The sequence below is a fragment of the Clytia hemisphaerica genome, unplaced genomic scaffold, assembly GCF_902728285.1.
Source record: "Clytia hemisphaerica strain Z4C2 unplaced genomic scaffold, Clytia hemisphaerica genome assembly, whole genome shotgun sequence".
Taxonomy (NCBI): Eukaryota; Metazoa; Cnidaria; class Hydrozoa; order Leptothecata; family Clytiidae; genus Clytia; species Clytia hemisphaerica.
Genome location: NW_027104002.1, coordinates 48,929 through 60,107, shown reverse-complemented (window position 1 = coordinate 60,107; position 11,179 = coordinate 48,929). Strand labels below are relative to the sequence as shown.

The following is an 11,179-nucleotide window of genomic DNA, read 5'->3' as shown; positions in this document are numbered from 1 at the left end:
TAATCTTCCATCCGTGATCGTCGATAAGCCACCAACTTTAGAGGGTACAACAACATCTGAACGTTTCTATCAACATCTTAACAGTCTACACTCAGGGAGACGTGCATTTATACAAGCTGAATCATCAGAGCGAATCAGGCGTGCATTGCGACATCAGTTACGAAGCCATAGCGAAATTTTCGTATTCGGTGATGCTGTATACTACAAACGAGAGTCTAGTAACAAATGAAAAGGTCCTGGAAAAGTTATTGGTCAGGACGGAAAACCTATCTTTGTCCGCCATGGAAGTGTTTATGTAAGAGTTCCCAGTTGTCGAATCCTCAAAGTCGGAGAAGAATTCAACCCAACTCCAAAGTAATCCAACCAAACGTATTAACTCCAAAGTTACAGTCCCAACAGCATGTGATAAATCAGAAATCATCGATACAGGATCTACAGTAACGATTGACAGCCCAGTGACAATTTAGTATGAAGATAATGCTCCTACACCACCAACCTCGGATCAAACACCTGTAGTACCACCTCCAATACCTGCAGCTGTACCAGAAAGACAACCTTTTCCTAGACTACAGGACATTGTGCGTATTAAACAAAATAACTCTGATGGGAAACTGCCCGTATCATCAGCAGAGGAGGTAAAGCGACAGGAAAGTTTGCATCGTGGTTCAATGTAGAAAATGTAGAAAATGGTGAACATTTATGTCTTGACTTTTCAGCGATTGAATGGGAAAATACCAGTGAAAGTGTCAATTTCAATGCTATATTTCGTCCCACAAATGACCAAGAAAGGAAACTTGTCAAAGAAGCTAAAGAAAAAGAGCTTCTTAATTGGAAGTCATTTGATGTATATGAACTGGTTGAATTCGTAAACCAACCCTTGATTTCAACAAAATGGGTAACGACTGAGAAACAACCCAAACCTAACCTCACAGTTAAAGCTCGACTTGTAGTGAGAGGATTTGAGGAGACATCAGATATACCAAGTGACTCTCCCACAATATCCAAGGACTCTCTTCGCACATGTTTTGCTATTGCCTCTACAAAGCAATGGCCTATCGAAATGATTGATATTAAGTCAGCGTTTTTACAAGGAGATGACATTCATCGTGATATCTATGTCAAACTGCCCACTGAAGCAAAGGTAGCTGAGAACCTAGTTTGGAAGCTACGAAAAGTAGTGTATGGGCTCAACGATGCATCCCGTAATTGATATTTTACGATTCGAGAACCATTACTGAAACTTGGATGCATACAATCAACCATCGACAAAGCACTGTTTATGTGGCGTGATTCATCTAACCAGCTTGCAGGAATGTTTATCCTACATGTTGATGACTTTTTGTATGTTGGTTCACAGACCTTCTTAAAAACTGTTGTGAAAAAGGTGTGTGAAATTTACAAAGTTGGTTCTAAGGGAACTGATATTTTCAAATACATCGGATTGGAAGTTTCGACCAACCAAAATGAAACAACTTTATCGCAATCGATCTACGTAAAGTCAATCAAGGAGATTCCAATCACGCCATCGAGAAAGTTACGAAAGAACGATAAAGTGACATCTGAAGAAGAAGGCGAAGGAGATAAATGCTGTCCCATTTCCTGGTTATCTGCAAAGATTAAACGTGTCGTGAGAAGCACACTTGCTGCAGAAACATTGTCACTTGCTGATGGTTGTGAAGGTGTTTTCGTTATCGGATGCCTTCTAACAGAATTGATTTACGGAAAATCTGATCAACAGAATCGAATCCCCATAAAGTCACTGTCGACAACAAATCTCTGGTACAAAATGTTCACTCAACAACTATGGTATCGGAGAAAAGGCTACGCATTGAAATGGGTGTCATTTATGAAATGATACACGATAATAAAATGTCCATCAAGTGGGTCGAAGCTTCAAAGCAATTAGACTCCCTTACGAAACGGGGAGCGTCTTCCAGTAAATTAAATCAAGTTCTTGTTTCTGGAAGGCTACGTCCTCCATGATAGGGTGTTATTTGATATTGGTATTTTGATATGTTGATTACATGGTGAGATATATTTTGGTTTATATTGAGGAGAATGGTATTTGAATAGTTATGATGATTTTGATTTATTGAAAGTTCTGGTTGCGATCGATTATTGATAAATATATTTGTTCCAGTTGATATTGATTATGTTGAAAATGGACTTGTTATACAATGACCACTGATCTTTGGTTTTGATATTTGTTTTATTGGTATGCTTTGCTTGGCTGGTATGATGATATGTTTTGATATTATATTTTATTGATCATCTCACAGAAAGAGGGGAATCTGTTAACGTTCATATTCTTCTTATCGTTATAGGCTAGTATATATTAATATTAGCATTTGGCGTGGCTGTGGGGTTTTTATATTATTCAGCGATATTGACTTTTCAATTTTCTTTTTTGTTCTTTCCCGTGCGGCTGCACGGCTTTAGGACTTGAAAATTGAGTTTTTGATACTTGTCTTTTGTCTTGTTCTTGTCTCTTTGACTTGTTTTTGTCTGTTGTTTCACCCTTTTTGTTTCTGTATTTGTTTCTAGTTTTTGTTTATTTCTATGTTTGTTAGTTGTTTGGCTGCGGGTCGGTTCCGGGTAGGAAGTGGGGAGGTGAGATTGGACGTCCTTAAAACATTTTAAAGCCCGCTGCGCCTGTCGCTGTCGGGGACTCCGATTGAATTAATTGTGTTGGGGTTTTGGGGTTTTGTGTTTTTGTGATGCTGTGTTTGTGTTACTGCTTGGCTTTTTAAACTTTAATTCTATTGTCAATGAAATTGAACCAGCAATTTTATTTTATTTTAAACAATATATGGGTAAAGGCCACATTTTTGGTACACCTGTCCCTTCCGTTACGCTTTTGACTTTTACTGCTCATATCTTGAAAACTAGCATTAAACTTGCAAAATTTCCAATTGATTATTGATCTGGGGTAGAAAGTGCCCTTACAATCAGAGTTTGGCCAGCAATAGGACAGTCTTTCCTCTTACAGACCCTGCAGAAGTCTAAATTTCACATTTTTCTACGAAAAATGCAAAAAAAATAAGATTCAAAATTGTTTTTTCTTCAACTGGGATAAAATATTCACTTTCAATTTTTTTCAGTCCACCTATATTTGATAGGAGCGAGTTTTCACAATATTTGAGTAATACTTTTTCACTGTTGCTCAGGTTTTGCATTTTTCTAAAAAGCATGTTTTGCGACTCTGATCTTGTCCCTTCCGTTACGCAAATTCATTTTCAAGAAAATCTTTGTCAAATAGCTATAGTTTTTGTTAAATTCTCACAAGTTACCATTGGGATTACTCCAAATTCAATTTGCAAACCATTATCCTCTATTTTTGACATGTTTTTTCATTGACAGTCCTTCCCATTGGAAATGTGCCTTGGTTTTGTCCCTTCCGTTACTCAAACATTAAATTGAACAGCATCTCAAGTCTTCGACTTAAAAACTTTTCCTTTTGGTTGACTACTACCCTCATTAGACTTCTTACTTGCAGGTACATTTAAACTTTATATTAACAATCAATGTGGTGGGAGTTATCTCCTTGGAAAATTTGATGTCCCTTCCGTTATGGATGTCCCTTCCGTTACGCCTTTTTTTAAAGGGAGTGTTACAGGGACTTGGATGTTCATTATAGTGTTTCTTTCTTCAAAGCCAAGATATCTGAAGTTATTGCATTGTTGAAAGAGCTATTGTAGACTGTTCTCACATTTGCTACACTACAATGACTTCTTTTTATCTCTTAACCCTTAGGCTCCATAGGACGCGTTTTCGCGTCCTGAAACAGCCAAAATACCAAGTCCTAAAGCTGGGGTCCCATCTCCCTAGGACTTTATTTAAAGGAAAAGAAACCAAATGTTTTTGAAAGAGTATAAAATTACCTGTCCAATGGTACCAAAACGAGTGTCTGAATCAAAAGCTACAAGCTTTTACGCCATTTTGAAATTTCAAATTTCAAAAAAAATCATTGAAATTTTTCAAAATTTTCAAAACTACTGCGCGCTCAAAGGGTTAACCAAAAAATTTTTTGATTTTTTTTGAAGACTACAAACTGCTCAAAATACCTGAAAATGACAATTAGGAGTTATTCGAAGTTGTTTTGACCATAAAAAATCTTTACCAGGGGTCTCATTAACCCTTAGGCTCCATAGGACGTGTTTTCGCGTCCTGAAACAGCCAAAATACCAAGTCCCAAAGCTTGGGTCTCAGCTCCCTAGGACTTGATTTAAAGGGGATTAAACCCAATGCTTTTTGAAAGAGTATAGAATTACCTTTCCAATGGTTGGTACCAAAACGAGTGTCTGAATCAAAAGCTACAAGCTTTTACGCCATTTTGAAGTTTCAAATTTCAAAAAAAAATCATTGAAAATTTTCAACATTTTCAAAACTACTGCGCGCTCAAAGGGTTAACCAAAAATTTTTGATTTTTTTTGAAGACTCCAAACTGCTCAAAATCCCTGAAAATGACAATTAGGAGTTATTCGAAGTTGTTTTGACCATAACAAATTTTACCAGGGGTCTCATTAACCCTTACGCTCCATAGGACGCGTTTTCGCGTCTTCTTTTTTGAATGCTCAATATAAAATTTTAAAGAAAAACTGAAAGGCAAGTCACATTTTCGATTTCAGGGGTCACCTACAGTGGGTCACCTAAATTTTAGGGATCATCTAAAATTTGGGATGAGGCTTGGATGGCCCAGAAAATTTGTCCCTTCCGTTACGCTTATTCTATACCTAATATTTACAATTTTTAGGAGTATTTGTAAGTTTATATAGTTAGTTCTGGTTAGTTCTATCATTTTAGGTTAAAAGATCATATTTGATTATTAAAATTCAAACTATCTTTTGAAACAAGTTTTTTCCTAGTAAAGATGTTAATTAAAAATTTGAAAGTTGTCCCTTCCGTTACGCAAATTAGGCTACCCCTCCAACCCGAAAATGTAAATTCATGAAAAACGATTAGGAATTGGTTAAAACACTTTGTAGAAACATTTTAAGAGTAAGTTTAGTCTTATAAGTGTTTCTTTTTTGTAGAAATAACAAGTTTTTAGTTATTGGTTGAAAATGAGAAAAAAATCAACCACAACAACTTCTAGGGTCCTACAGTTCTGCAAAAAGGTAATATAGAGGAGCACATACTTGATTATCATCATAGAGGTATATACACATCCAAATAAATAGGTTTTAAGCAATTTTGAGGATGAAATTTTTTTAGCGTAACGGAAGGGACAGGTGTACCAAAAATGTGGCCTTTACCCATATTTCGAATACTTGTGATTCATCTTCAGGTTCTAAAATATAAAATAGTAAAACAGTTAAAACCATTTAGTAAAAATATATATTTTCCATAACACGCATACATACAACCTACTCTGATCAAAGAACTAATGTAACTAAAAAATCAAAATCAAATTTCACTAAATCAAAAGTGAATTCCACTACAAATTCCCCTAAGGCAATAAAATCTATTAAATCTTTATTGTAAGAGTTCTACTTTTGTATTCATCTTTGGTATTCAGTTTTGGTTTTACTTTATTAATCCACAGTGCCTCAAGGGACATTAAGCATTGTTCAGATTTAATTGTGCGATCTAGAATCATTACATTTTCCATCAAAATTTCGCAATTACAATTTTGAAAATGGCTTTCCACTGGAGTGTTTACGTTGCGGTCTCTTTGATCCTGGTAATTAAGTGCCTGGCAGTCTGCCCGACATAGCTCGATTCACATCGAGAACATTGAATTTGATACACTACCATGCTCTTGAGCTCCGTTTCAACTTTTGCTTTTAAAGAAGGAAGAACGTGTTTAGTCATTTTCAGTTTTTTGACTATTTTGCACGGGGCATTAATCTTTTTCAAAGATTTTTCGAACTTGTCAGTAGCGTTACCTCGATATTGAACAAAAAAGAATGTTGGCTTGACCCCTTCTTCATTATTTTCTTCTTGTTCTGATTGTGTCCCTTTCTCTTTTTCAAGGATCTTTGTTATCGTTTCTTTGATGATTGCGTCGTAGAATTTGGTTGGATATTGGTTACGTTCAAGTATCTTTTTCGCTTTAGCTAGGCTTTTGTGGATATTCATCCAGGAACTGCAGGCGTTAAAAATTCGATGAACAAGATTCGATACGACAGCTCTTTTATATCTAATCGGTGCTAAGGAATGATAGTTCATGGTCAGTCCCGTATCGGTTGGTTTTGAGTACCAAGTTGAAGATAATTTACATTCAGATCGGATTATCTTCATGTCGAGAAATGGTAAGCAGTTATCTGTTTCGTGTTCAATTGTGAATTTCAAATATTCTGGATTCAAATTATTGATTTCATCCAGTTTCCTTTCTGCTTCGTTCTTTTGTATATTTCTCAGGATGTCATCCATGTAGCGTTCATAGACCTTAGCATTTGATTTGATGTTTTGATCGTATTGGCTAAGCCACCTGTTGGCAAAGATATGGTGCTGGAGGGCTGCCCATTGCTAGTCCATCTATTTGCGTGAAATAGCCTTTATTTGTAAGCATTATGACATCGCAATTACATAATTTTGCAAGTTCAATAAAGGTTTGTTTCTGGACAGGTGGCTTTGGGTATCTGCCTGAGTAAAGCAGCTCGGCACAATGGTTGATGGCATCTTCTGTCGGTACGTTTGTATATATAGGGGAGCAAACATCAAAACTAACAATAACTTCATCAGGATCAATGGTAATATTCTTCAGGTCATTCGATATTGCTTTCGATGAGGTATTTATTCCGCATTCTGAGACGACCGATAGCCAATTTGCAATTTTCTTCCCTATTTTGTGATAACACGATCCCGGCATTCTATTGGTTTGTTGATTCTTTTTCGCATAAAATTCTCATTACTTGACAGAATGTTTGATTGGTTTGATTTAGTCCTTTTTCTATAATATTATTCATATNATCATTGATGAACAGGACCACATGCAATTTCAGTTAGACGATAGCACGATTGCTACAAATAATGAAAGTTTTTTACAAATTGATAAAATGGACAACCTTATGGCACTGGTCATGACTTTTGTTAGAGAATGTTGTTATTCCAATGATACAATGCAATGGAAGAAATCCAAAGCTTTATTTCAAGAACTGATTAGTATTTTCGAGAAGGTCATTTTGAAAGCACAAGAGAGCTCGCATGTACAATTTATACTTTTCTACATCTCTGGCTTAGATAAAGTAAGTATTTTTTTGACTTCTTAGGTTGGTCTAAGCAGCATAAGCCTTTATTAACAATAGTGAGGGACAGTAAAATTTGTGCCTGAAGTAAGAAATGTTTGTTTTGAGGTACTGGGGTTTGTGGTACATATACCTGTACCATTGCTCTGCAAAAAAAACTGCGACAAGAGTTTCAAATAATCTGGAACAATTTCATAATTTACATTGACAGTATTTTCTGAAATTCGAGGTGTGCTTTCATTTAATTCTCAACTTTTCCACTTTAATTTTTTCAGAACCTAAGCAATGATTTTGTGGGTGCCTGTTGGATGATGTTTGAAAACCCTTCCAATTCGTTGGTCACTCGACAGGGTGCTTGTTCTTACCTCGGAAGTTATTTAGCACGTGCCAGAATTGTTGATAAAGAGACCATCAGCCACCAAATGAAACACATGTCAGAATGGTTGCACAGATATCTCAAGTTACAAGATGGAAGCAACATACAAGCAGACTTCCATAAACATGGCGCGTTTTATAGTTTATCACAAACGTTCTTTTATGTGTTTGTTTATCATCACAAAGCATTCGTGGAGTCAGAGAAAGGAATAAGTTACTTGAAATCACTAGACTTGCCCAGGATTGTACTTTCTAAATTGAACCCGTTGAGATTTTGCTTGAAGACGATTGTAGACATGTTTGCACGCATCACACGTATGTACGAACTGGTGTTCTGTTACAGTACTATCGAGAAAAATAATAGACAAAAAATCTTCTCACAACTTGAGCAAAATGATAGGAAGGCAAAATTTGTAGAGCATTTCTTTCCATTTGACCCGTACATCCTTCCACGATCGAGCGTATTCATAAAACCTTTGTACAACGAATGGAACGATTTGAATGAGATGACGTCAGAAGAGGAACATGAAGAAGAAGAGGTGCTTAGAGATGACATGGAAGACATTGATCATATGTTCGCCTCCATCAACCCTCATCTCACCATGGGAAAACTTTCCACCAGTAGAAAATCTGCTTCACATAGTTTTGACATGGTGTGTATATCTCCTGGCTTTATGAACTATAATTGACTGGCTCCTAGCAGTTCTCTGTATGACCTTAAGGGAACTAATCTTCGTGGAATAAATTCTCACAGTTTGATAGTCTATCGTGAAATGAGTTTCGAGAGATACAGCTTCCATCAAAATTTTAAAATTGGCGAAAATTAGAACAAAAACACCAATTCTTTAACCTCCGCACCGAGAAAGTTTGTTCCCTTAAGGTAGCTAAAATAACCTTGTATTGTTTCTGTTGAATCAAGGAAATTTAATGAAACAAAATCTCTTTTATATTTTGGATTTCTATTTGCCGGTGCCCTCTCATGGGTCATCTTCTTGTTTTGAAAAAACAGGATTTATTAGACAGACCCTGGAAAATAATGAGGGTTATTTAAGATAATTCAGGGAAAACCTAGAATCGCTGGGAATTCTGAATATCTACAATATCAGAATTTAAGGTAAAAATATTTGTTGACTTTTGTCTGAACCTTGTGATAATCGTTTCAACCAATCATGCACCTATTGCAAGTAAAGTAAAATACAAGTGTCTTTGATACTCTACCTACATATACCTATTATTTGAAATTTGTAAAATATATAAAATATAAGGTGTGTTTGATAAATATATCGTATCATCATCGTGTACATAACTCTTCTTCGCCTGTCGACTACCAAATTCCAAATGGTCTTCAGAAATTCCACATTATTCCATATTTTCATATATTTCATGTATATTTTTATTTTTGCAGAAGTACTTTTCGAATCAAGCGTTGAAAATAAAAGCTTTTGAAAGTACTCCCAACATGACTTCAAACTTTCATATTAAAACTTGAAGGGCTTTGATACTCCATGGACATTGTTTCAACTTTCACTGTAAGAGGTGGGCCACTTTACATTTTCTTTTGTAATTCTAATACCTTCTTTTGCATAGAAGCCACTTTATTTTGTAACCTTGCCATTTTGTTTTGCAGACGTAAAATCTCTTTCTCTTTTTCACTGGATGTTTCTTCTTCGATGACACTTTGATGTTGTTGTTGTGGTTTTCTGGTGGCAGTCGTTTTACTTGTTCGCTCGTTATTGCCAACAGAAGTATTGATGGAGGGGGTAATCAAACTTCCACTTTTGATGGTGAAATATTGTGAGTGGTACTTCTTCCCTTCTTTACGATGACACGAAATGTTCTCCTCTCCTCCAAACGATATCGTTCTCGAATCTTCGAACATAACACATGACATGTCTGCACTCTTCTCAGACAAAAACAAAATCTACCTTGTGCTATCAGGATAGTTCCAGTGCAACTTCTCTTTCAAGTCATAGCGACTTTCAACGAAAATGCTCTTATTGCTCACATTCGGTCTTTCAATATGAAACTGAAATTTATCTAGATATTTGTTACCCTTTCAATTTCAGTATTTTGATTTTCATTGAGCAAAAGCCTGTCTCGGAGAAATCTTCATATGATTCATTTTGGACCTACCTCGGAGGTCCTTTAAATTAACCTTTGTCCGTTCGTCCGTCGGTTACCAGCTTTTCTCGAGATTGGCTCATTAGCTTTTTCTGATTTTTGGCACAAAGGTGCAAAGTAGTGATGCCCAAAATGTGACGGAGCCCGATTTTTGAAAAAAAAAATTTCCTGCCGAAAATCCCGGAAATATGCCTGAAAAATCGTTTTTTTGGCATTTTCTCGAGATTTCATTATTAGTTTTTTCAGATTTTTTGCACAAAGATGCGTATTAACAATGCCGAAAACATGGCCGAGTCCGATTTAAAAAAAAAATTCCGCCGGAAATCGCCGTTTTTGCAGATTTTCATTGGACTTTTTTTTTATATTTCTTGGCTTTTTCACACAAAAACATCATTGATAACAATGCCCACCATCAAACTTAATTCGATTATCAACAAGACGACTCAGAGTCGAAAATTTCGCAAAGTCTTTGATTATTCATAGACAAAATAATCATATTAAAAACGACCGGGGAGTACTAGAGTTGGAGAATGTCAATTGGACCTGAGAAAAACTGGCTCTAACAGAGAATAAAAAGTTGACTCTTAGAGCACATTTTCAAAAAAATTTCTAACCTTCTAGAGATTTTTATGACTTTTCAAGTTTTTCGTACCTTAAATAATTCAGAGACTTGGGTTGGGAAGGTTAAAAGCCAAACCTTGTGTGCATCAGCACATACCTGGCACCTATTTATGCCTAAGTATCCCCCCCCCCGCCACCATTAATAGAATGCAATAAATAGAACGGGGCTAGAGCTTTATTGTCACCCAAATGTGAACATTTTAGTCATATAGATTGTTCACCTCTAATGAGCCCCCCCCCCCAGAGGCACCCCTAATCACGCCATCACGCAAGAAAAAAGTCCCAATCAATCACGCCATCACGCAAACCGCTGGGGGGGCCTCTCTAATATATCATTCCAATTCTAACGGTACATAACTTTCTACTTTAATATAACTTGGTGCTGAGAATTAGTTTGAAAGGTAATTAAAGTATCTACATATTTTTGAGACGATAGACTTTAATGACGGATACATAATATATACTATCTCAATAAAACAAAATCAAACACAATCAACTTTGACGGGCATTTATTTCTCCTTGAAAAATAAATATAAAAATAATTTAATTTTTGGCAAAATATTGCTATTAGATAAAAAAAACTGTTTCAAGGCTCGAAAAGCACAAATTTGAAATATGACATAAATATTTTAAATTTGATGGAAATTAATTTAAATTTTTAAGGCCAATTTTTTTTCTGCAAAAATGTTTTACCTTAAAGGTAAAACTTTGTTACTGCTGTGTTACTTGCCTTGAATCCATATTATTGAGACGTGGAGTTACATATTTTTTGAGAATTTGTTGATTGACTACCCGGGGGGGGGGGCACTCGATTTTGAAAACGACCGTACGTTCGGCCAAAAATCAGGTCTCTAAAATTGGACCCTTACAGT

At 35.9% G+C, this 11,179-nt stretch overlaps 1 protein-coding gene across 1 annotated transcript; it reads left to right on the top strand.

The window, feature by feature from the left end:
• The first annotated feature begins 6,920 nt into the window (after positions 1-6,920).
• LOC136811339 (RNA polymerase I-specific transcription initiation factor RRN3-like) lies at positions 6,921-8,503 on the top strand. The gene is made up of 2 exons (XM_067067954.1): positions 6,921-7,190; positions 7,466-8,503. The coding sequence occupies exons 1-2, from the start codon at positions 6,936-6,938 to the stop codon at positions 8,252-8,254; spliced, it is 1,044 nt and encodes a 347-aa protein (XP_066924055.1). The 5' UTR covers positions 6,921-6,935; the 3' UTR covers positions 8,255-8,503.
• Positions 8,504-11,179: the final 2,676 nt, after the last annotated feature.